The following is a 26700-nucleotide window of genomic DNA, read 5'->3' as shown; positions in this document are numbered from 1 at the left end:
AACCACAATACCTTCCAATTCAACATAAGTGGCTTGCATAATCATCATGCACAGATGAAATCCTCCTGGCATTTTTGTAGTAACAGAGAATGGATCAAAGCCATTTAATGTTTTAACAACAGGTGTTCTTTGCACCTTTGGTGAAAGGTTCCTTGTGCAGAGGATCACATGAGAAACAATCAAAGAGATCCTGAGCACCCACTCCTGAGGAGAACTCGGGTAGAGGAATGTAAAGTCGCTGAGGTCAGGTACATAAGGGGGCCGCTAACTGTTAAACCCGTAATCGCAGCAGACTTGTTTAGTTGTCATTCTCCTATAGGCAGTGTCCGGCTCTGAATCCTCAACGAGTCAATACCCGTAGCCCTCAGTTACATGACTCCTCTGACCAAACACTCCCGTGAATGCCGTGCGATGTGGGCTATTTCTTAGATATGTGGGAGGAACAGGACATCTAAAAACAGGCTCGGTGGCATTCACTGTTTGTAGTCACAGCTGAAATCATCCGTCCCAGACGCTGACAACAGATCTGCCGGCTACGCCCTGACAGGTTTTGTTTTTCCAGGATTTTGACTAACATCATTTATGGGAGCCATCATCAACCATCAGAGGGTGTGGGAGTATGGTGAAGGTAAGTGTCCAGACAGTCCTGTTTGACACTCTTGGGTTTGTCAGCTTGCTTTGTGCCTTGTGTATCTGTGCATTTAATTATTCAAATTGCATCAACATTTTTCCTCCCACACGTTTTCTCTGCTCTGAGTGGAGGTTGCTTCCTCCTTCCTCCTAATCTCTCGCTCTTTCTCTCGCTATCAATTCATCTCTGTCTCTCTCCTTGTAAACATACAGATGGATGAAACCCACAAAAAAGCAAAACCACATAAGAAAGTCTGCTGGCTGCTCCTCCTCTGTTGTTATATCATAGAGTATCCATGTCGAGACAGAGACAATATTTGTACAGCGTTTGGAGCAGATAGAAGTGCCCGCTCAGTTGTCTGCACTAATATTCACCACATTCTGCCTCTCGACAAAGCACGCTTGCTTACCCTACAGAAAAGTAAGTCATCCGGTTTGCAAATTTGCAAAAGTAGCAGAATCACATTAGATTAAGAATAACAAACAAACGTGTTTTAGTTGCATTCACAAAAAATTGCTTATTTTTTGTAATATGATTATGAAAGGCCACTCCAAACAAAATCGGAAGTTTAAAGCATAAGCAATAAAACACACTTGTAATAGTTTTCATACACTTTCATTTTTTGTGCTGCTTCTGTTTTAGTTGGTTGAGTAGCACCAGCAGCATATGGTGGGATAGGCTAATGCTAGCTAACGTTAGCACACTCCATATGCATATTGCTGAGAAACTGACCCTGAGTTAATTTACAGACTTTATTATGACTTACAATGTTAAGGCCCATTGGTCTCACCCACAAATCTTTTATGACAGGTCCAACTTTGGTGAACCACAATTGGCACTGTTGACTTTGAAGCAAGAGAGCTGGAGGGTCTAACATGGAGGAAGCTTTTTATAGATTATCAGAAGTGTTGTATGGATTATAAACTACTCCACATAAAGTATTGGTTTATATTCAGACATTATGAAACATGGGTCAATGTCACAAATACACAACATCAATAAGCAGTTTGAACTTATTGTGATGATAGAACGGGCCTAGCGTGCCGAAAAGAGCTAGCTTGCTTTCTGGTGAACCTTTCTGACTGACGAGTGTCAGCATGGTCTCCACTTGCTAGCTTGTTGGTGATAATTCATCAGCTGATTAAAGAGCTGCCCCTGCTGTGTTCCTGTTCGTTATGTCACCAAGTTTCTGACACAACCTTTTGACGCACATATACACTTTGACCTGCCACTTAAGCATTTAGCCTGTGATTAGTAGCGACCATGGCTACTGTACAAGAGGCCACATACTGTAGGGGAGAGCAGGGCAGTTGTCATTCTGTATGTGTGAGTCCTGCTACCTATTATAGCAGGAACCATCACAGAGGCAGTTTGGCCGTGGCCATAAAGTTATGGAACACTATAAAACAGTTCCAGTATTAATTTTACCTAGTCGGTCTGACTGTCAATCCATCTGTCTGTCTGTCTGTCACTGGACAGTAAGATGCATTCATGGAACCCCACTAGTGCGTACAGTAGATCAAAATGAGGGCTGAGCTTAAAGATGGGTGCTGCCCATCCAATCACTAAATGGACTCTTGTCCTTGTTGGAACAGCACATGTGGGCAATTATAACTACAAGCAAATACAAGCAAGTCACAATAAACTGACGTAGATATAGGTAAAACTAGAGACTATCTTGCAATGGGATCATACCAGCCACGATGGCCATCAACATGTTGAGGTCCCATACCTACTCAGTGGTCATAACTACATTATAACACTCAACAAATGTTGGTCAGGGGCATGAGGTGTGACAGGAAAACTCCCCTAATTTTGGCCCCCCTGTTGAATCACACCCATTTTTCATTACCGGCCAACGCTGTCACTGCTGATTGTGATTTAATATGCAGTAAACAACTCATTCCAGTTTTATCATAAGGTTTACATTTTTGGCAGAAAAACTTGAAATAAAACATCTGAATGTATTTGACATCTGTTGGCAGACAGCGAGGTGTCACCACATGTTGATGATGTTCATGATGAGTTTCATGGTTGTCTCGTTTCTGCTTCATTCAAATCAAGATGTCAAAATTGCCCCTTTGTTACAGTTGGCCCCGGTGTTCTCTATTCTCACATTAGCCTTATCAGAAAGCATCAATAAATCATTCTCTGCATCAATTAACCTGTCAATAACTGAGGGGCCACACCAGGTAATAATCTTGTGTTTTGATCTTTTTATAATTTTGTTTTTTATGATGGTGAGCCAACCTGTGTGCTTATACCACACCTTTAGCTTAACCAGACATAGATCTTATCTTAAGGGTGCTATTTGTAAGAAAAGTAGATTCGATGAGTTGGGAATGAGACTCAAAAATGAACTTGTCTTACAAATAGCACCTTTTAACACCTCCAATATTTTCAGTACAGCATAAACATCTGTGACAATGCCATACAGTCACTACAGTCAAAGTCTCTGTGTTGCTGAAACACTGGCTGCAGCTGTGACATATCTGCAAACTTTGCTCCCAAGGAAATATTGGAGCTACATTATAATATTTGGAAGATGAAACCTTTGGCCCAGACAGACACAAACACTCTGTCATTCTCTGAAAGAAGCCAAGACCGTTTGTGAGCAAGAGGTAACTCTGCGCAAAGTGTGTATTACTTGACGTCAGAGGAGCCTAGGAACACAGATATCCCCTTAATTATCGCACAAATCATCGCTCCAACCCACACATAGACTCACACATAGGTTCTGCCACTGTATCTCCCTGAACATTCCCTCCACAGCTTGTGTTGCTGCCTGTTTGAAAGCGGCTCAGTAATCCTGGATCAGAGAGTACAAAGGGCCCCAGAGTGCTGGTGATGTAAGCACTGGGCCCAGTGCTTACCCCACTGCTCTCCCCACTCCCAAATGCTGCCTGGGGGGCTAGGTGGGACACAGAGGAACATCCCAATCGTGGCTGACCCCCTAACCCACTGAAGACTGCACACTGACACACACTGCGATACTGGCTGGCTAATGACAGCCCGTGTGCTCTGTCTCAGGGGCCTGTTGCTGATGACCTGGTACACAGTGGGAAGGAGAAACTGTTGACCAGCCCGCTGTAGAAGAATGTGGCTAAGCTGCGGGGAGTGGTGGATCGGCTCTGTGTGACCAGGCAAACAGACTGAGACGGACTTTTGCTGCCTCTACTACTCTTACAGCGCCTTATTCTTGGAAGGCCACGTTGCATCAGGTGAGTATCGCTGGGTAAACATTTACCTAGTGAACGCCTCTGGCTGCATGTGATCTCAAATGGGTGGTAGGCTGTTTGCCTTGGAAGTTGTAACTTTATATTTCCTTGTATGCATGCTGCAGGAACATAATATGTCTGTCAGTCGGGAAATCCTTCAGCTATGATAGGCTATCTTCAGCTGTGTTGTTTCATTTGACTGTATGGAAATATCACCAGCTCGTTGAGTGTGTCTGTGAAAATTGCGTGTGCACTCTCTCAGGTCTCCATGGATTTGCTGCAGGACTCCAGTCACACCATGTTGGGCCTGGATGCCCGATTGAGGGGCTTCCTGGAGCACGTGAACAGGCTGCAGGAGGCCAACCGGCGGCTGAATGCTCAGATAGCCGACTGGGGTGTCAGGAGCACCTCGCGCTCCCAGGACTGGTCCCAGCAGGAGCAGGCTGTTCATGAGCTCCGTGCCCAGGTACAGACTTTTGTTGAGATTTTTAATTATGCAGACTATGAAAAAGTGTTGGGAACAGCACAGCTGTTTGCAGGAAAGAGACGTGATAATATTGCGGATGTCCTACAGTCGTAGTTCCACTCAGTCTTTATGGTTATGCTCCACTATATCAATTGAAGGCTATGTTGGCTGGCAGGCAACAGGAGCAGGTGTGCATAGTCAAACAGCCAGTCAAAACAGGGACATGGCATGCAGCATCATGTGAACAGCCTCAAATACTTGTGTCCTTTTAAGACCAGGTAGAGAGCTTCAATCACAGTGGTGCCACCCATGTCGGAGGACAGCCGCTCCAGTGCTGGCTGCGTTACACAGCGCCTTCGCTCATTAAAAAACGACAGTGTTACGACAGCAGAGTTTATGATGGCTAAATACGGATGTGAGGCTATAAAAGTTGCAAATTGCTGTTGATTATTGATTTTTTTTCATGTTTTTACTGCAGCTGGTGTGAAGACTCAGCAAACCTCTTCTTTATATATAAAAACCATAACCATACTGACACTCATTTGTCATCCAGCTAATAAAATGTTTTATCTTATTCGTGTAATCGACAACCGGGGAAACCATGAACGGTGACGTGCTTGTTTTAGTGATGTATAAAAAAATGATTCAATAAGTGTAAAGATTTGCATGAGATGAGAGGTGACTACACATCAAACAAGCGTGTCACATATGATTAGAAGCAGGTATGTGTGTCACTACTGCTGGATCAGAGCCAGAGAGATTCCCCAAGCAACACCCACCGCCACTCACACAAAGAATGCAGAACTCTTTGGATTATTTTAAAGGCCATTCCACTTAACTCATAAACATGAACCGACTCGATGTTGGCTTAAGTGTCACTTTCTGTGTGACTAAGTGTCACTGACTGACATTTTAATGATTCTTTTGTTTCCCATTGCAAAAGACTTCAGCTAACTCTTCTCCAAAGGTTGGCTAATGTTCCCATGACTATCACACAAACTCTCGCTATATTGTTCATTGATCCAAGTAATACCTTCACATTAACATATAGGATTACTTTGCTAAGTAATTGCTTAAGTATTTCATATAGTCTTTGTATTCACAGCAGAGACTCACTGATGGGCAATCATCTAGTAAGACATTAAGTAGGAGATGTTATCAGACTTATTCTGTCAAATCACAGTGGCTCATCAACATCCCCATGAGTGTATTTTAGAGTTTATGGGACACATGTTTTGGAAAATTCCATGCTATCTTTGGGTTCACATCAACATGGGTGTGTCTCCTTCCAAAGTGTTGCACAAAAGGGAAATAAGGGTGTGTTAACATTAATATGTGTGTGATAAAAGACAAGAAGCCACTTTGGGTTTATCCAGACAGCTCTTCAGGCTAGACAGTGAGTTTCAAATGAAACTGTAAAAGCCTTACAAAAGTCAAAACAGCATATCCATTATTAATGCTAGACGAATGGTTTGTTGGCTGTGTTGGCTTTATTTCATGTACAGTTTGTGTTCAGTTTGTGCATACCATAGCACTGATTGGCTTTTTGAGCCCAGAGGTGAGGTGAGGAGTGAAGAGATAGACACTATACAGAGCACTTGTTTTGTTATAAACACAAGTACAATTAGTTCTTGTTACACTTTCAGTTTTAGTTTCCACAACAGTTCAAACAGCATTGCGCCACAGCCAATTTGTTGTGCTATAAACCACAATAATAATTTCTCGAGTGCATGTTTTAACCTGAGTGTTTTGTTTTCTAAAAGGAGAACAAGTTGTTCCCACTGCTGTATACCCAGCGGTAGCCTTATTCAGACATGCTCTGATGAAGGCCAAGAGGCTGAAGCCTTAGCGTACTGGTTGACATGGCCAGCATCAATTTGTGAAATTGAGATTAGCACATTTTTTCCTGAAGATTATGTGTGTGCTTTCTTGGTATTTTTTGGTGTTGAGGAGTTGGAATATACGACTTTGGTTTAGCGCTAGTAAATAAAACACTGGCATGGCGTATCCTTCAAAGATTAAAGGTGCAATATTTAAGAACTGGCCACCTGTCAAAACAGGGGGCCCCATATCACCAGTGTAACAGCTGCTTACTGTAGCTGCCTTTAGCCAGTTAGCTCAGTTAGCCGTTCAGCTGTTTACACCGCTAGCAGAGGAGCTTTGTAAAATCCGTACATATTGCACCTTTAACAATTACATCAAGTTGTTATGTAAATTTATATTCACCAGACTGTGCATGTAAATCAGCCATAGTTGTAACATTACAATATAATCTGCTTAGTCAGAGAATAAAAATATGATGGATTTATGATATATTATTGGGATTATCACGACATTAAAAATAATAATGCTCTCGGTTTTAACACAAAAGTTGTGGTCATAGCGTCATGTTTAATGTGGCAGTGAGATGTCTCCATGGTATTTTGGAATGATAATGGTAAAGGATACCAAAAGTACTGAATCAGACTGAACAAGTGTGCCTTGGTGTGAGGCACGTTTACTTCAATGTCAAAACATGATAATCGCAATTGGTAAAAGTTACATATTTTCAAATGTTTAATATTTCCTTTATTTGGTTTTGATGTGGTCTGAATGTGGATGTCCAGTGGCGGCTTTGGCTCAGGGGTAGAGCCAGCATCTTGTGAAAGGAAGGTTGCTGGTTTGATTCCACTGGTCTGTGTGTTGACGTGGTCTTGGGCAAGGTACTGAACCCCCAAAGCTCCTGATGTGCTGGTTGGCACCTTGCATGACAGCCACCACCATCAGTGTATGAATATTTGAATTACTGTAAGTCGCTTTGGACAAAAGCATCTGCTAAAATGCCCCAAAAAAACCCACAATGTCCACTTCCAAAAAGACCAAAAAAGACCCTCATTCACGAGGGAGGCTATACCAGGAAACTCTGGTCCTCCCTTAAGTAATAAGCCAATAATAGGTCCATTTGGTCCTCAAAATGTAAATCTAACTGTGACTGAATATACAAGTGTGAACCACTCTGTAGGAATTGTTCAAATGAACTATACAATAGAAAAAGTCATCAACCCTTTTCTTGTAGGACAAAAATATATTTCACGAATAAGCGTCAAAAGATATTATCGTAAAACACAGGATACAGAATCATCGCTGTTGTCCTCCCAGTTGACGTTCTCACGGCAGACATTTTGACTTGCCAACGCAGGAAAAGCACAGGTGTGACCAACAATGTTAACAATCCCTTTTAATTAAGTGTCCTTATAAGACATGTCAATGAGTGAGTATGCACAATACCAGAACCACGGAACTAGCACAGCTAAATGCCATCATTAATGTTATTTACTCCACCTGTGCTTGTCCTCCCTTGACAAGTCAACCTGCCCGCTATGAAAAAAGGTCTTTTGTTCATGCTGAATCATGTCGGAGTGTCATGGTTTACTCTGACACTTAAATAAATCAGAGCCATTATCAATTGTATTAGCATTACATGCACTTTTCTACTATGAAAAGGCACAATGTATGCTGTGCTTTATTATGTAGTGTCCCAATAACAAACGTTTAGGTTGTCACTGAAAAAATAATCTAATACAGTGTATAATGTGATTTAAAACTAATATAAACGCATTGGTATCGGACAAGCAATACAAAATATCAGTCATTGCTCTTAAAAATAGTCAATATTCCAAACAAAGTCTTTTTACTTTTTAGTAGGCCTCACCCAAATGTATCATAGAAAATAGTCAGCCTACCATGTAGAATTGCATGTTGTTTTTGCACACTGATCTAATTTAATGTTGCTTTCTTTTGTTTCTGTCAGGTTGGTAAACTACTGATGGAGAATGCCCAGCTGGCTCTACAGTCTGACAGCATGAAGTCCAGAGCTGCTGCCATCCAGGCCAGGTCAGCTGTATTCAGCTGTAGTGTTCCTAAAAAGTCGAACACTCCTCTCCCTCCATCAGTACAGTCTTCGGCTTATTGATTAGTATTAGGCATGAGATCGCATCCCATAAACATACTACACTCATTCATACAGTGTGTGTCTGTAGTGATCAGCTGCAGTGGAGAAAAATACAGATTTGTGTGTATTTTTAGTGGTAACTTGGTGTTAGATGCTCATAGGTAATGTGAGATTATCGTTATTGGCCCATATAAGCACAAAATACCACGCTTAGATGCAGAAAGACATCCTGTTTTTTTCCTGCTGCAATCCTCTGTTATCTAACTCAGGCCAGTTCCCGCTCCAGTGAGCCAACCTGCATACAAATCCAGGCCGGGCTTTGTGCCGCGTCGGCACTTTCACTTATGTATTGATGCAGAGTGACACTGAGTCCCCCCCCCCCACCTCTCTCAACACACATACACACACACACACACAGACACACCACCCCACCACTGTTAGCCATTAACCCCTGAAGGACAGTGGCTACACGCTGCAGCTGGAAATAAATACACCTGTTCTATTTATAGCTATTTCTGTTTCTATTTATAGTGTGTCTGTGAGACTCTGGACTCTGTTTATGACACACTTGTGATGTCAAGGTCTCTTTGGTCCTTTTTACTTGAAGTTGTGATTTCTGCAACACCCTCCTTCACTGTCAGCCACCAAAATGGGATTGTTCAGCTAAAACCACATCTTCGACCTTCTTAATGGATAGTCACTAATGATTGTTAGAAACTCCTTTTGAATGAAGTCAAACTGGGTATTTGGCAAGACTGGGGAATGTGTCAATACTTCAGGAAAATACAAAAAATTCCACCTGACTTTGATGTGTTGCTCTCGAACTTGATTAAATGTGTTTTCTCTGGCCATTTCATTGTTTCCCCTGTGTTAAAATCAGGTCTGTTAAGTCACCTATGTATGCTGTGGTTGAATGATTAACAGTATTCACTGAATGGGGCTCAATAAATAACGTCGGCTGATGACATCTTATTACAGATGTGAGACGGAGGAGAAGAACACCAAGTGTCTGGAGCAACAGGTGGTTCTGCTCAGGCAGTCTAAGAGGAACGCAGATCAGAGCTGCGTGAAGCTGCAGGCGGACCTCCGGCACTCCATGGCAGAGCTGCAGGAGATGCACCAGGAGTTTGAGGTCAATAAATGCACAGCAAATGCCTGTCATGGCATCTTTTTTTTCTTCTTTGTGTTTTGTGTCCATCCAACACTCTGTCTGCCTGCTTCAACTGTGCCTTCCTCTTTCTATCTGCCTGTCAATCTTGCTGTCTGATGGTGCTCATCCCTCTGTATGCACAGTCTCACATTACAGCCTTCGTAATTTTAATGTACCTTTATTCATCCGGGCAATAAAAATATAATTTAACTTCACAATGACATGTCTCTTCATAAGATATGCTACTGGTATGGTTACAGAGGAGAGAGGCCAAAACATCAGTGATCCATCTAATTGGTTCATGAACATCAGGTTAAACCTTGCAAGCGCATATCTAGCGGCTGGGTAGCCCACTAACAACAGTAAGACAAAATTTGGAAGTCAAATACAGTGTCGTCTGGACAGGAGACATCATGGACTGAGGTGTCGCTGTGGACATTTTATCCTAACACAAATAGTGGCGTTGTTTGAACTTGAACAGTCTGTGCAAAAGGTCAGTGATGGACTTTGTATAGCGTCATCAGAGCTGAGGAAATACAGTATGTTCGTCACTGTGGTGATGTAAGGTGCCGAGATGATAACCAACCAGCAGCTGATAGAGTTGGATCAGATGGTGAGATGCTGCTGGGCAGGCCTGCAAGAGCAAAATACGTAGTGCATGTTAGTTATTATAGCCATCCTGCTATTGAGCTTGTATCTTTCTGACATTCACACTTTTTAATGTTCCGATGCCATTTTTTCCTTCCCAAAATGAATCCTGTACCTGGGCTTTGGGTATTTGCAGATACCGCGTACCGATTCAATAGATATAATTTTTTTTTTAGCTGTATATACTACTAACCCTGTACGGATGTGGTATGTTTGCTATCATTGTCATATGACCTGGCTCATGTAAAACCTTGCAAAAAATGACTGCCATCCAACATTCTTTTATTATCAATTTTGACAGTCATAACAAATAAATAAATAACACTTCTTTTCAAAACTGTTAAAATACAGCCACTTTTTTTCAATAGAACAGTTTAAAACAGTAGGGCAACAGCAACTTAAATAAATCTAGGAATAAATAATTCCCTTAAAACATACTCATGGTACTCATTTGCTTGCAGCACCGCACTTTAAAGGGCAAATGTTGATGCCGATACTGTGTCCACCCAGTGTGCAGACTTTCAGCCCACAAGAATGTGTTACCTCCATGCCTCATCAAGTTTAGGGAGAGCAGTTTCGACGTGCTCTTTCGCCTGATGTTTTATGAGGTTGCTGGCGTCGAAATCAGCAACACTCGTGCCATCCCTCCAAATTATAGCCTGGCATGCGGAACATGTGGCCGTTTTACTGGTGGGGTTATCCGGAGTAACATATTATTTAACAATAGCTGACGAGTTGCTAGCTCCATCTGACTCACGTGAAATCAACTTCTTCTCCACCGCTCTAACAGTTGTTGCCAGGGGCAGCACAGTGCAACTTCCCGTGCTAACTTGGAAGTAGCAAGGTCCCGTTTCTAAATTACGTGGTTTCAGATCGTTGTATAGACTCGTGTAATCGCCAATACCAATATCTGCATTATCCGCAGTATTGGTGGCATTTCTGGTACTGGTATCTGAATTCAAACAACTCTGATTTACAAATGCGTTGGTTTTTTTTGGTTTTTTTTAAAAAGGCTATCTTTTACATCAATTATAGTTTCATCTGCTTATTAATTTTACTATTAATATTGATTGGTTGGAAAAAAATCCTGTCACTGTTACCGTAAAGCCTAAAGTGACACCTTCACATCGCTTGTTTTGCCCAATAAACAGTGTAGACCTCAAAACTTGTTTTTTTCGTTGGCTGGAATTGTTTTCGTGAAAAATGACTAAGTAGTGACTAATGATCAGCTGCACTGTACTCTTAAACAGAAGAGAGGATAGAATGATGCAGTGTGAAGTATACTGTTTTTAAACATGTAACTAGTTACCATTGCTACAATGTTGCTATGTTATTACATATGTAATAAGTAGCCTCTTGTGCTTTAACTTGCATCATAGTCGTGTGTGTGTGTGTGTGTGTGTGTGTGTGTGTGTGTGTGTGTGTGTTGTGCGTGGTTGCTTTGATTTGTGATGATTTGTGTGTTAAGCTTCGCCGCATCTAACGATTCCTCGTCCTCTCAGTCTGACCTCATCCACCCCTCCCCTCTCCTCACTCTCCTACCTCCTTCTCTTGGTTTTCTCATTCCTGCTGACTAATACCACCCCCCCCCACCCCCCCCCCCACCCCTTCCAGTGTCTTTTTCTGCATGTATACACCGACACATGCTCACACACACACACACACTCACACACACAGACACACACACAGACACACACACATGTAGGACTCAATAACTGATTCCTCTTTTCCTCTTCCTCTGCATTGCGTGAACTCTCTCACAGCCTGCTGTCCCATACACGCAAGGACACACACACACACGCGCACACACACACAGACACACACACACATTGCTCTTACACTTTTTAGCAGACTTTGCATCCATTCGCCTAATCATTTCTACTTATCTCCCTCTTGTCTTGTTCCTTTTCTCTTGTAATTCTCCCTCTTTACATCATTTACTCTGTTCTCACCTTCTCTCTCTCTCTCTCTCTCTCTCTCTCTCTCTCTCTCCCCCTCCCTCCCCCTCCTGCTCCCTGTGGTTGGCTATGTGCAGGCAGCCCGGGCTCTACAGCTGCAGCGGGCCAGCTCCTGCGATGCTCTGTTAGTGACAGCCACAGCAGCAGCAGGACAGGAGGTGGAGGATGGCACAGGGATGGAGCTCACCCAGCTCCTCGACCAAATCAGAGCGCAGTGCGATCAGAGCCGACTTCCCAGCCCAGGAGAGAGACACCTCAGCCTGGGTACCGTGTCAAATCCACTCCCCAGCCTGGTCGGGCCTAGCCGGTCTGGAGCAGCAGCATCATCCAGAACACACCGAGGAGCTCTCAGTGAGGTACGCATCCACTCCTGCATCTTCACTTTCCTTTCTTTTCTTATGCCTCTGTCATGTTGTCCTGGCCCACTGCCAGCCAGACACACCCTCACACTCTGGGCCATCTTATAACAAAGACAGACTGATGTATATGCTCGGCTGGTTGTTAAATGTTAGCAGAGTGTTTGTTGACGGTGGTGAATGCTTTAGGTTCAGGACTCACCATGTCTCTCTCTCCTTCTTTGCATATATGTGTGACTCTGTATTTTCCTTCTTAAATATTTTTTATGTTTTTGCATGATGGTGTACTCATTTACTTTACCTTCTCATTCCTACACACATTTACAGTAGTGTGCTACAACTTATCAGTTACTACAACTTACAACTTATCTCTGGCCCTCATTAAATATTCATGAGCTACATTTTAACCTAAACACTATCATCCATCTTGCAGATTTTTATCCTTTGTGTATTAATGGCAGCAATTTTTATTGCAGAGTTGGAGGTTTTCTGTTGTTGCCGGTTTGTTTTATCTGTCCTCTTCTTAGTTATAATGGGAGAGAGTGCAGCGTGGATGCCTTTTGTTATCCCAGTGTTCCTGTGCCACAGCAAATGACTTTGGTCTGTCAGCTGCCAGCTCCCACAGTGCTGAAATGGAGCAGGTTTTATGAAATGTTGTTGTTTACATCAGACCTTCTCTGTCTGTCCCATTAGAGTAACTGTTACACAACGCTGCAGTCAAAAGACTGCATGATGTCCATGGTTAACATGAGTGATATTTAAACAAATAATGCAGTCTTTTGAAGATGAAAGTGCTATACAGGACATGTTAACATGCAATCAGTGGCCATTATATTATTATGATATAATACAGAATAAACCTGTGCTTCCATGCAAGGGTTGTGTTGTTTACATCATGAGTCGGAGTGTAAAGTACAGTGAGGAGTCAAAGCTGTGATGCGGGCACAAACCCGAACCCTAACCCAAACTACATAACATCCATTATAATTTTCAGTGGAGCCCGACCTAGACTTAAATTCTGCAGCCAATACCGACACTCATATTAGGAAGTAAAGCATATGGAAATATCAGCTGATATACAAGTCTGTTTTTGTAATGATCCCTAGAATGTGATTATGTGACAACCTCACTGACACAGTAAGCTTCACTGGGAATGCAATAATTCAACTTTATCCCAAGCATCTTTCCTGGCATTATAATCTCTAGAGAACCAATAATTTCTGCCAACCAATAAATCAGTCAATCACTAATTTTCAGTTGGCCCCATTTTAAACTTTAAGGTGCCATGGGAAGTATTTAAATTCTGCATTATATATGTCCATGTCCATGTTTCGCTCGCTTGTCAACTTCTCCCCTGCCTTTGTTGACACATGGATGAATTTCTTAATGTCTTACTGGTATCAAAGCTGTGGTGTAATGTGTGATGTGTCATGCATGTGTGTCCTGTTGCATGTTAGCATGCTGCCACAGTGTCTTGTGGGTATGTGATGTGCAGTGAATTTTGTCTGTACTGTTTGCATACAATCTACAAGTGTAAAGTTTTACATTTAGGTTTTTAAATATAATGATAATACCAGTAAGTAGCTGCAATGATACAAATAATGATGATAATAGTAATGATAGTAAGGAGATAATAATAGTAATGGATTGGATTTGTATGTAATAGTAATAATAATAATATTTTTTAACTTCACCATTAAAGAGAAAAAATAAATAAATACAAATATGGCAATATATATAAATAGTAGATCTTGAAAAATATTCACAGATGAACCACAACTATTCCTCCTGATATTATCAAAAGTTTAACAATGATCCTAATTTTAATAATGTCAAATATATATAAAATAAATGAATAATAATGGTAATAATAATATGCTCAATATCAATGATGAAGGTGGCTGTAATGACAGTGTCAATAACAATTACAACACTAGTAATGATAATTATAAAAGTTATCTTGTGAGAAGAAACATCAGGGAGAAAATAAACATTGTTTAAAAAAACAAGGCTTTCAAACTCTGTTTGGGAGTGTCCTTACAGAGTCAATGACGACACTTGTGAGCTTTGAGTTTTAGAGTCGTTAGGGCCAACCATTAACAACCATTCACACCTGGGCTCACCTAGCGCTAGCAATCCAGGTGACGGCTAGTTGGGTCAACGACCCACAGGTGGCCCTAACAACTCTGAAACTCAGAGCTCACACGAGTCCTTAACAACTCTGTGAGGACACTCCCACACAGAGTTTTAAAGCCTGCAACTCCCTTCCAGTTAGTCAGAACTGAAGAAGTCTCTTGATGAGAGGTGAACACATCCAGTTGTCAAAGATACAGTGCTTAGAATTCTTGGCAAGAGTTGGAGAAATATGTAATGGGTTTCTGTATTTAACTGGGATAGTGACTTGTGTCAAGTCTCTTAGCAAGCAAAGCGATGGGGATGATGGAACTGTCCAAGATAGTGGAGAGTTTTTCAGTGACTGTTATCCAAAATTAGGGAACTGGTTGACCAAAGTGGTATGACAATAATCATCTATGCTACCCAAAGTGCATAGTATATGGATATATTGAGTATATATATATATATTGAGTATATTACGTATTTTAGATTAGCACCACCTCAGTACTTTTTAAAAGTACTTTTACAGTAACACCTGACATAGGAACATCTCTGCCTAAATTTGCTTAATATGTTGTTCTTTTTTATTAATTGAAACATACTTCATGCATAGGAACAGAAAACGAAAGTGATTGAAGAAAAAAATAAACACCATAACTTGCATAACTTGAGTCCTCTCTTTTTTTACTGTCAAAACTACTTAATTACTGTACAGAGACTGCTTCACTGCTTCACTGCATTCAAAGGAGGGTGAGGACAGAGGGTGTGAAGCGCCTCACAGCTGTACAGTGTGTCAACACAGCTTTTTCAGTTGTGTTGACACAGGACTGGGTATCTGCTCCGCTGTCTGTTTACCTAAACTGACACGCACCCTACCAACAGCACCTGTGGCTGTTTCTCCTGAACAGTCTGACTGACTGCCAACAGGGAAAGAACGATTATGTTATGTTGTAATCGTGGTTCTCGGAGACTATCTATCCACCTAGCTCCTTAAGTACAGGGACTGTCCCCACCTGACAGATGACGTGGATATTTTTTTAAGAAACACTAGGTGTACTGGAACACACAGGTGCATATGACACAGGTGTGCATGATCACTCGGATTTTATTTGGTCAACACATCAAAGATTCTGACCACTATCGAAGTGGAGAGATACTCTCTTCACTCAGGACACCACAGCTACAACATAACCTACAGTTCTCTATTGTATTGAGGCTATCTCTCCATCCATTTGCATATTCCATATGTACGGGGACTCTGTAAGATACAAGGTGAAGAACAGGATCAGACTCAGAGTCCCAAACCCATCACAGGTGCTCAACCCACAGACAAGCTGATGGGCTTAGGCCCGTGCTAAGAATTAAGTGTGACCAATATGTAGGGTTAGGGTTAGGGTTAGAGCCAGTAGGACACCCAGACGCTGTCTGCTGCCACTGTCTGCAAAACACTACCTAAAGCCGAGGCCAAGGCCAGTGACTACAGGGGTGAATAGGCCACTCAGGCTAGCTTGCCAAATGCAAGGTTAACTGACTGATTTAAGTGGCCCCCCAACAGATGCTTTTGAAGTGGGACAAGCTGCTGGGGAGCCATAGGCAGTACCTGCTACTGGGTAGCCCTCAAAATCAACTGCCCAAAGGGAGCAGATACAGCCAAGTCTAACCTGTAGAATCTGGTGAACGGCAAACAGTAACTGCCAAGTAGATACATGCCAGAGATTCTCCTTTTCACATGACCAGGAGGTCACAACTCCATGGGTTGAGTGTGTGTACTCCAGGTGGTACTGGCACTCCTGCCCCCCTGTTTGACTGCTGAAACACATCCATGATCCAGTGGGATAGTTTAGCCTTTGACAACAGTCTACCCAGACACTCATGCATGAAGCACACCAAGAGTTGGTCTGGTAGCATGTGGGCCTGTGTGGCTCAATCACTTGATGGAGTTGTAAATCTGAGAAAACCTTGGGCGGAAGGCCGGGTCGGGGCGTCGCACTACTCCCCCCGCCATCTTGCCTGCCGCATCATAACTAAAGTAACCTAAGTATGGTTGCTGCTCTCGTGTATGGGGCTCGTGCCTCTCACATACCTTTCAAGGGGCACAAGTCCCATCCACTTTTGAGGAAGCTGGTCTTTCCGGGGGCCAGGCCCAAAACTGAATCCCCTGAGGACAGGGGTAAAACAGAACCCCTTGAGCATGTCAAAGTAAATCTGTCCGAACTGGGAGGTCCCATGGCGTCCCACATATCAGTGAGGGGAAGTCTGTAGGCATTTTCCCAAAGGGGAAAGTTCTGGCATCTGTTCCGAGGGGCGAGTCATCTCAATCAGGAGAAGTCCAGGGAGCAACTCTTCTTTCATAGGTGACAGATCTGCACCCTCTGTCCCAACGCAATGCAAGATCTCTGCTACCACATGTGGGTCAAGCCTCCATTTTCCTTGGCCAGGCTACATGGCGGCGACCCTGATCTCATGCCCAGGCTCATTCCTGAGGCCAGCGAGATCTACTCCATCTCAAAGGGGGAGTGTCCTAAACCAAGAGGCACCTGGCCTCCCTGGTATGATATAACAATTCATGCAGGAGGCAGGAGCCGTTTACAGGCTGTCATCTCCTGCAGGCATGCACACACCACGGTCTGCACATGGGTGACCTCTTGCCATTTCCATCTTCTTCTATTTATTTCATTTAATGATCATTTCAGATATAGGGCTGTGTGTATTTCGTATACACACATATACTCACCCTCTGACATTGTGACCAAACAGTTCACAGCTGTTTGCCTTTCTATTTCCCTTTGTTTTTTTAGGGCTGTCAAAGTTATAACTGCGTTAATAACTCGTTAACGCAACACTCGGTATTAAAAAAAAAAAAGAAATGCGCATTGTTTGATTTATGGCCGTCGACGGCACCTGTAGTCTTGATCCAGAGGGTGACAGAAGAATAAGAAAGGGAATCAGGAGAAGAAGAAGCAGGGTTGGCGTTCGGGAAAAACACGGTGGACTGAAAAGCGAAAGTGAAAGGAAATGGAGAAAGGACTTATGAACGGCAAATTCACTTTCAAAACACTGCCAGATGGTTCGGTCGATAGGACAAATGTTATCTGCACGTACTGTCGACATGAAATGAGTTACCATTGAAGTACGTTGAGTCTCAAATATCATTTGCAAGCCAAACACATGGCAGATGCAGAGAGCCCACCGCCAAAAGCAGACATCACCATATTTTGATCCCATTTAGGGTGAGGGGATATTTTTTGAGCCTTTTATTTTCCTGCATTTTTTGTGTGTTGAATAAACATTTTCATAAAGCAAGCATAATTGCCCTTTCTTATATTGTTAAAAGTATTATGAACATGAAAAAAATACATTAAGGTACATTTAGAACAGAAAAAAAATGTGCCAAAAAAATTGCAATTAATTTGCAATGAATCGTGAGTTAACTATGGACAAAATGCGATTAATCGCGATTAAAAAAATTAATCGTTTGACAGCCCTAGTTTTTTTGCAATGTCAGTGTAAAAAGTGAGATGCACACGCAGAAGCGTGCACAGTCTGTATGGTGTACACCAATTCATGGGCAGGTGAGGAGACATACACTCTGTGTCTTCCACCAAAAGACACTGGTCTCTTTTGCTCATGAGATTATATGTGTGTGTGTTTACTCGAACGTTTGTGGGCATGTGCGTGTGGCTTAGTAGAGAAAAAAGGACTCGTGCTTGGAGCGCAGGAAGGAAGAGGAAACATCAGTGGAGACATAATACTCACTGTTCTATCACTCAGCGTCCATTGAACGAACTCAGGCATGAATTATCTTCTGCTGGTTCTTGTTCCCTTGATAGGTTCTTGTTCCGTGGCTTTTTGTTTGCTCTCACAGCGGCAAAGCTAACACATAGCCCCACAAAGTTGAGAGGCTCAAATTAAATCGACTCAAATATGATGAGCACAAAGAAAAGCAAACAGCAAACACAATGTTTTACAGTGTAAAAAAGTAGCAAATCGGATTTGATTGTCCACAAACTCACAATGTAGCTAACAGCATGCAAAACACTATAAATCTCTAGTGTCTGCCCAGGCACTAAATGAGCCTCATGTGACCAAACTGGTGGTAGTTAGCATGTGTCCATCTGCCTCGTTAATCCAGCTTGGTTCGTCAATGTGGATGAATGGCATCGGCTGCTGTAGCATCTTGCTAGCGAGCTGACGGTGGGTGTTCTTGCCGTTGTAGCAGAAGAAACAGCAGAGGCGACATTGGCAAAGAAACAGGACTCCCTTAGGGGAAATCATCCTTCTGTAGGGCTGAGAGGTTGCTTTGCGCAGAGTCTCCTATAGATCCGGGATATGTTTGTTAAATACGAGGCCGTCTGTTGCTCGTCCATAGATAACATAAAAGTCTGTAGGCTTGGTGAAGGTATTATCCAAATGTTTGATTGCTCCCTTTTAGGCACAGCTTCCAGCAACACGTCACAATGGGACTGCAGTGAGTTGGGCAGGCAGCTGTGTATCAGGCTGTCAGGCTGATAACTGACGATGTGTTCAGGTGCACCTCCAGCCAATGAGAGAATGGGAGTTTCAAACCTTGGGAACTCTAGAAACCAGGTGTTACTTACTGGACACTGGGGTTGCACTCTTTCCTTTGTTTAAAGGCTTTTTTAGTGCATGAGGGTCGCATGCAGGCCTCTCTACTGTACTCTACTGTCTACTGGAACATGTAGTGAGGTCCCAACACCATTTTCACCTCAATTTGCTACTTTTGATAGCTATCCACAATCTTCTGGCAGTCCTCTAGCTGAATTATTAACCGCTCCTCTTGACAAAATTGGTTAAGTTCAACTAAATTTGTTAGCTTCCTGGCAAAGACCTTTTTCTACAGTACAGTCCACATGTTCTCGATCCGGTTCCAGTCAGGACTTGGGAAGGCCATTCCAGACCCAGTCTTCTGGCTGACGATTTTAGGTTTTGAGATATAAACCCCTTCTTTATTATTCCTTACTTTCTTAGGTAAGGCATCCACTTCTTGATTCCAAACATATTGCTGGTCATTGTAGCCATACAACTCCATTTTTGTTTCATCTGACCACAGAGTTTTCCTCCAAGAGGTTTTTTATTTGTCCATGTCATCAGCAGCAAACTTCATTTGGATCTTTAAGGCACCGTGTCAAGGGCTTCTTTCTTGCATGGCAGCGTCTCAGCCGATGGTGATGCAAAACAGGCGTGACTGTGGACTCTGACACCTGTCTTCTAGCCGCTTCTAATTCATTGCAGCCATTCTTTTTTGTGGTTTTTGGTTGACTCATGACCATCCTGACCAATTTTCTCTCATCTGCAGGCGATAGTTTGTGGTTTCTTCCTGATCATGGCAGTGACGCAACTGTGCCATACACTTTATACTTTCCAACAATTGTTTGTACAGCTGATCTCGGGACCTGTAACTGCTTTAAAAAATAGCTGTAAGAAACGTTCCTGCCTTGTTCAAATAATGCGCTTTTTTAGATCAATGCTGAGCTCTTAGACTTTCTCATTGTAGTGTTTGGGGCTGAGTCCAGTGGGTGTATCAAACAAGCCCTTTTTAAATGGACCGTGAAAAGTCACTAACTGCTATCAATCATAACCACCCAGAAGTGAAGAGGCCATGCTACAGAGCAAATTTAGTTCACAAAACTTTCTCAAACACCAAAATTGGTCATTCACTTTGATGTATGTATATTTTTGACCCAGCAGATTTGGTCACTTTTTCAGGAGCCCTATGTTAAGTCGCTTATCGAACAAAAAGTCACGAACGTTTTTTTGCAACAAAGAAGTATCTGTTGTAAACTTTTGACCACGACTGTACCATCAGTGACGGTGCTAACATTAAAACATTTATTTGGATTTTATCTGTGTACCGGAATAGAAGCTAAAATGAGTAAGACTGTTTGTGGTTTGGTGTGTGTACCTGGATGAAATGGTGGCAGTGTTGGTGGCCCTTTTTAAATGGAAAATTCTTGTCATGTCATCCAGGAAGAGGCAGCGTGGGCGCAGGTGAACCTCGGCAACACTGCCTTGAGGGAGGCCCGGGCCGAGCTAGCTGAAGCCAGGAAGCAGTGGCACTCCCTGCAGGTGGAGATTGAGACCCTACATGCCTTGGTAAGGAAACACGCCGGGGGCCGTCAATAATGTAACAGTGATTGGTTGGTGTTTGGCACGAGGTATCTTTCACCATCACCAATTGGTTAGTCGCCACCCACAAGGGGAGATGGGATAACAACAACACGAGCAGAACATGCTGCTGCATGCGATTTAATAAAGAAAATAATAAAGTAATAAAGAGCCTGAAGAACACTCCTTCTTTGTATGTTCTCCTTCCATCTTATGCATCTCAAGGCAATTTTATAGAGTAAGTAGAAAGAATGTAACGAGTAATGTTACTAGTAATGTAACTAATTACTTTCTTCAGGGAGTAATCATGTAATGTAAGGGATTACTATTTTTTAGAGTAATGTGAAATGTGTGATATATTACTTTTTTGAGTAACGAGCCCCTACACTGAAAGTATGATATTGGTAACATAGAATACGGCTTCTACTGCATGTTTAGATCAATGCTTATCAAGGGATCTTACCTGCCAATCACCCCTAGATTCAGTTTGGTTCTTTAACAGTTTCAAATTAAATAGGGTTGTACGACATTGGAAAAATAATGACATTGATATATTTTGTTTTTTTCTGCAATTATTATTGTGATGTGAAAAATGCATGAACCTTCAACACATAACTTGAATATCTCAGTAGAAGCTATGTGTTTGATGTTACAGTAGGTGGAAGTCACATTGGTAAGAAGAACCAGTGACAAAAAAGAATACTGATTGGCAACACTTACTCATACTAATCAAGTGCTGAATGTAAATAAGCATCTTGAATGCCGCAAGAACACATAAAAACACATCTTAGATGTGGCAGAGGTGAGTTAATTTGCCAACTGTTGTGAACATTGTGATGTAGATGCTGTAACAATATACTATGAATAATAATTATAATTATATTATAATAAAGTGAAGTCTCTACATTGTTCTTTAAATTCAACATGGAGTTATTTTCAAAAGATTATGACATTTGTGTAGTCATTATCGTAAACGCTCCTTTCATCTTGCTTTTTTTAGGAGAAAGGCCTTGAGAACTCCCTTCAGAACACCCAGCAGCTGTACTCCAGCCAGCTGCAGGACCTTTCCCAGGTGATTGCTGGGCTGGAGAATGAGCTTGAGCAGGTGAGGAGCGGACTGGCCACCCAGCGCCAGCGCCACAGCCAGCTCCTTAACACCAAGATGAGACTGGAGCGAGAGATCACTACTTACCGACGTCTCCTGGATAGTGAAGAGGGCAGGTGAGAACAAAAGGGAAACAGGATGGATTGGAATCATTCAAGGAAGCGGAAAGGAGTGGTTGAGTGGGAATGTTTGTGGTTTTAGCGTTAACCAGGAAGTTATTTTGACTTCCCAGAACACTGGTGCAGTTTCATCCCCAAAAGTATGCCAAGGAACAGTGGAGAATAAATGTAAGAAAAACAAAATACCACAGAAATAAAACATTTTATGATGTATTTATGCAAATTCAGTATCTAGAGCACAGACTTTACACATGTTCAGTGACATGACTCAGACAGAAATCTCATCTTTAGCACTTGAGCACATAGTAAACATGGTCTCCTTTATACAGCTGTCAACTGATAATTTCAGGTGATGGCATTTCCAGTCAGGTCAAAGCCCACTATTCTGTAGTAGATTATGTAGAATCTATCTGTAGTGAAACTGAAAATCCACAATAATTGCAGGGTGAGACATAAATGGGCTGTAGAGTAAGGCCGCGCAACATAGACATGTAACAACAGTAACTGCATACAGTACGTATACATTTAGTTAAGGTGAATCACTTTCTACCACTGATTTATAGCCTATACATCCAGATCTGTCTTTCAAGATGATATAACAGTCGATCCATCTTTATCTGGTCTCTTAACTTATTCCTAGTCAGCGGCAAGCATTTTTACTAAGGAATATGTCATTTCTTTGGCGCCACCTTTAATTATCTTTACAGGCATTTTGAACCACACATCTCACATCGAGCTCCTTTGCAATTTAACAAATTTGCCGCATCAGCTACCGTATGTGATAAGGGTGGTCAAAGAATCACAAACAGCTGTGTGACAAAAAAAAGAATAGATGAGAGCATCCTCATACAATGATTCTTTGTTACTGATACAACTGCATGCATAAATCCCGAAGGTTTTCTGAGTTGGGTATGTCAGCAAATGAAATAAATAAAAAGCACAAAAGATAATATCGAAGAGTCAGTGCATAATACTTGTATTTAATCATTTAGCCATCCAATCTTGTTCAGGCTGTGCAAAGAACGATGATATGTATTGGCACCATATGAAGATTATTCCCATTACTCACTCAAGTGTTTATTTGCCGCAAACAGTCAGATTAATTTGTTTTACGTTAACCGCAACTGACAAGGACAGGATGTGTGTATTCATGTGTTTTATTCAGATTAATCACAAAACTCAACACTCACCAGAGACTTTGCTCTTCCCTCTTCTGTTTCCCCCTCTCCTCTCTGTAATGTTACAATAATTAGTTAAAGGAGATATTCGCCATGTTTTATGTGGATATCCCAATCAGTGTTGATGGTAAATGTAGTTTATTGAGGCCATAAAATCCCCAATGTGTGGTGTCTTGAAAGAAAAAGTTGGGTTATTAGAGTTAACCTGCTTGCACAGCCTGCCTACATGTACCAGGATGCATTGCATGCACTTCCTGAAGCTCCGCCCCCAAATACTTTCTAAACCTGCCCAGCACGTGAAGGTGTGCATTTTTCCAGCGGGGCTGTATACAAAAAGGCATCTGAGATATGTTAGCTATGTCATTGTGAGTTAAGAGGAAGAAGAGAAAGAACATGACAAGAACATCATAGTTTTCATTGTTATAAGAGAGATGGCCTGCGGCAGGTTTACCACCAGCTTGGACTCACTGTCACCTGTTGGAGTTTGCAGCCCTGTGCGCTCTCAGAGATGCTGCTTGGCTCTGTGCCTCTTCTGATTCCGCTCCTGACCTGCCCTTTCCGATCAATACGCTTGTTCAGCCTCGGTCTCCTCATACTGATGGCTGAGGAACAGACGTTCAACACGTCCTTTTTGCTTAGTGTTTTGAATAAAGTGGCTTTGTGTTTATTAATTACAATAAGCTTTAGTGTGTGTTTTCCCCAGGCCCTCACACTAACAGCTGTTGCATACAGCAAACTGTACGCCTCGTTATTTTCAAAATATATTTAAAACATTGCATAAGACGAAAGAATATTCACTCAATGGTCATCCTTCCTCCTGACCCTGCTAGTCTTGTTTTTTGAAGAGGGTCTCTTGCTCGCCTCTACGCAAACCAGAAGTGAACTTTCATGTATCGTCACTGGTACTCGGAAGTAGGCAAGATTTCCCAGCATCCCCCAGCTACACAGAGAACATTGAGGGGGCCCACTGGTGAGTCCCTCAGCATGAACGTAATTCAAATAGATAAAGATTAGGGTAGAAAATTGATGAAGTTACCCTTTAAAGTACATTTCCCTTCCAACTCCAGTCGGTGTTACAACTTTCACCATTACAGAACATAAACACTGGACAATGGAGGTCAGGTAAACGCAATCTCTGAGCTCTCCTGCCTGAGTATCTGACTCTGGACCAGACTACCGAGCTGGCTGGGCCCGATCAGCTGACCAGCAGCTTTGTACCCTCCACTCCACCATACCCTTCACAAGTAACACTCGGCAAACATCTTTTGTTTTGTTTTATTAGAAAGACCGCTAGCAGCAGAAAGTAGCCATGCTAGTGGTTGGGAGGCTAAAATATGCTTTGAGCCTAATGTTAACACCTGCATGCTAACATGCTCATAATGACAATGTAGACACCTTCACGTAATGTTTTGTGTGATAGCATGCTAAAGTTTGCTAATAAGCACTAACCACAATATACAGCCGATGTTGATGCGAATTGAATTACTTTTGCAGGTATTTGGTAATGAATAGAATGATTTTGACCTGATGATGGCGCTAGATTAGAAAAGTCAGATGACATCCAAAGTTACATATTACAATTCAACCTCTTGGAAACATGTCTGAACTACTTTTAACGACAAGTCATCTAGTTGTGGAGACATTACAATAAATGTGAAACAGCATAGTGGCACCAGAGGAAATTCAAGATAAAAGAAAATCAATGGCACACTTATATCTGTGAGATATCAAGCTATAGTTTTTGATTATCTGCATCGGTTTAGCCCATTCTAAGCACTGGAACAAGAAGCAAACAGCTTGTTGTGGTTTCACAACTTGTTTCTCGGCATGAATCACGCGTTAATTAAGCTGCTGGGCACATTTTGTTACCTTCAAACAGAGCCTAAGTTAGCTCCATTTCCTGTCTCAGTGCTATGCTAAGTTGACTATTTCATGGTTGTAGCTTTCCATAAAGACATAACAGAGGTAATGATCTTCCCATCTAACACTCAGCAAGAAGGGAACAAGTATATATTCCATAAAATGTCTGTCACATGCATGCATACATCCACACTATCTACATTACCCTGTACGCTGCCCTCCTTCCTGCAGGTACATGGGTCGTTCTGGGCAGCCAATGAGTCTGCGGCCCTGGAGGTCTTTTGTGGAGGAGCCGAAGGAGAATGGGCTGGAGAACGGCTTCAGCGACCCTGCTCTCACTCCGGACGAACCCAAGTCAGAGCCCCTGCCTGAAATACCTTCACTCTTCCCTGCAGACAACGGAATAAAGAAAGGCATACTGCACAGGCAGCAAAGCCTTGTTATACTCACAGGTAAGACACACACACACACACACACTCTCAATACAGTCACATCTTTTTATGAATTTTCATTGATGTCTTCTCACAGAGCCAGAGCAAGATAAAGACTTGCCAATCTCCACTGTGAAGACTCAGGAGATTCTTCAGGGCAACGTGGTGCAAGAGAGTGCTGAGGGTCACGGTACCATCGAGTAAGTATTGATCATTTTGCCCCCCGCTGGGCTGTGGTCAGCACCTTTGGCTCAGTCTGACATGTAGGCATTTTCTAATGGCAGGCACTAAGAGCATCACCTGAGAGCGATCTGTCTTGCGTTACCCACATAAATGCCTTTTTGAGCACGAAACAACATTGTTTCGTGCATCCTTGATCTCCTGAGGGCTTCACACCTATTTTATTGACTCATTAGTTTATAATGACACAGTAATCCATGTCCTCCCCACCCCGGCGACGTCTGCTCCGGCAGACGAGATGTGCAGACTCTCAAAGGAATTATCATTACACGTCAAGCGAGTTACAAAGAATAAAACGTTAGTAGTTGGCTCCACAGGTTCCCATGAGTAATTCATCACGAGCTGCATGGGAATTTTCCTCCTTTAATGGCTTGTGTTTGATGTAGAGATACCCGCCTGGTGGGGAGGCTTCAGGGTGTGGCACCTGTTATTGTTGGACGGGTTCTTTGTTCATGCTTCGTTGTTACCTGCCCCACACACGCACACATGCACAACATCCACAGAGAGACGCACACATCCAGTCCATCTGCCAGAATATTCATCTGCGATCTGTGATCAGCAGACAGTTTAAGTCATTCTGTCACTTTACAGACTCTCCACTGTTATCCAGCGACTTTGTTGGCCACCAACCCACAAAATTTTTGCCTGAATGCTCCTTGAATACCTCTGGAATAAGTTCTGCCTCTGAAAGAAGTATTATCTTGGTGGAAAAATACTGCACTTCAGCGGTTCTTATTGTTAGGTAATGGTCCATTATGAAGACACCTATCTGTAATTGCTGATGGAACCACTGTTTGTCAGCCGAATGGTCTCATAACCTGCACAACTAGCTTACTGGCCCAAAGTGTTAAAAACATTTATACCAATTGGATGGTGAAACATAATCAAGATTAACCTGGTTAGTACTTATCTTCAAAGGTAGTCATTTATTTGGTAAAGATGGCCAAATACGCTAATTTTTCAAAGTAGTAAGTAAGAAAAACTAAGTTATGTATTGAAATAAAAAACACTGATCACACATGCATCAATAATAATTTTATAATTGCATCGAAAGTCCTCGGAATCAAGTTGAAACGACTTGAATTTAATCTAATCAAGGTGGAACCCCGAGGGGCCTAGACATTCTATATTTACACTGAATATTAGTATGATTCAATTCATTCTAAGA

General features: G+C 42.2%; 1 protein-coding gene across 2 annotated transcripts in view; it reads left to right on the top strand.

Moving 5' to 3' along the window:
• The first annotated feature begins 429 nt into the window (after positions 1–429).
• The window catches only part of krt222 (keratin 222), a 30253-nt gene continuing 3982 nt past the window's right edge, over positions 430–26700 (top strand). Inside the window, exons 1-10 of one of the 2 annotated variants that reach the window (XM_030434086.1) lie at positions 430–628; positions 3662–3852; positions 4133–4315; positions 8106–8188; positions 9225–9378; positions 12080–12358; positions 20462–20587; positions 21600–21820; positions 25093–25313; positions 25390–25492. In XM_030434086.1, coding sequence (XP_030289946.1) covers positions 4148–4315; positions 8106–8188; positions 9225–9378; positions 12080–12358; positions 20462–20587; positions 21600–21820; positions 25093–25313; positions 25390–25492 — 1355 coding nt within the window. In that variant the 5' untranslated portion in view covers positions 430–628; positions 3662–3852; positions 4133–4147. Of the gene's footprint in view, positions 629–3661; positions 3853–4111; positions 4316–8105; positions 8189–9224; positions 9379–12079; positions 12359–20461; positions 20588–21599; positions 21821–25092; positions 25314–25389; positions 25493–26700 lie in introns of both variants that reach the window. The other variant, XM_030434079.1, reaches the window with a different exon arrangement.

Source organism: Sparus aurata, chromosome 1, assembly GCF_900880675.1.
Source record: "Sparus aurata chromosome 1, fSpaAur1.1, whole genome shotgun sequence".
Taxonomy (NCBI): Eukaryota; Metazoa; Chordata; class Actinopteri; order Spariformes; family Sparidae; genus Sparus; species Sparus aurata.
This window is presented reverse-complemented; position numbering and strand designations above follow the sequence as displayed.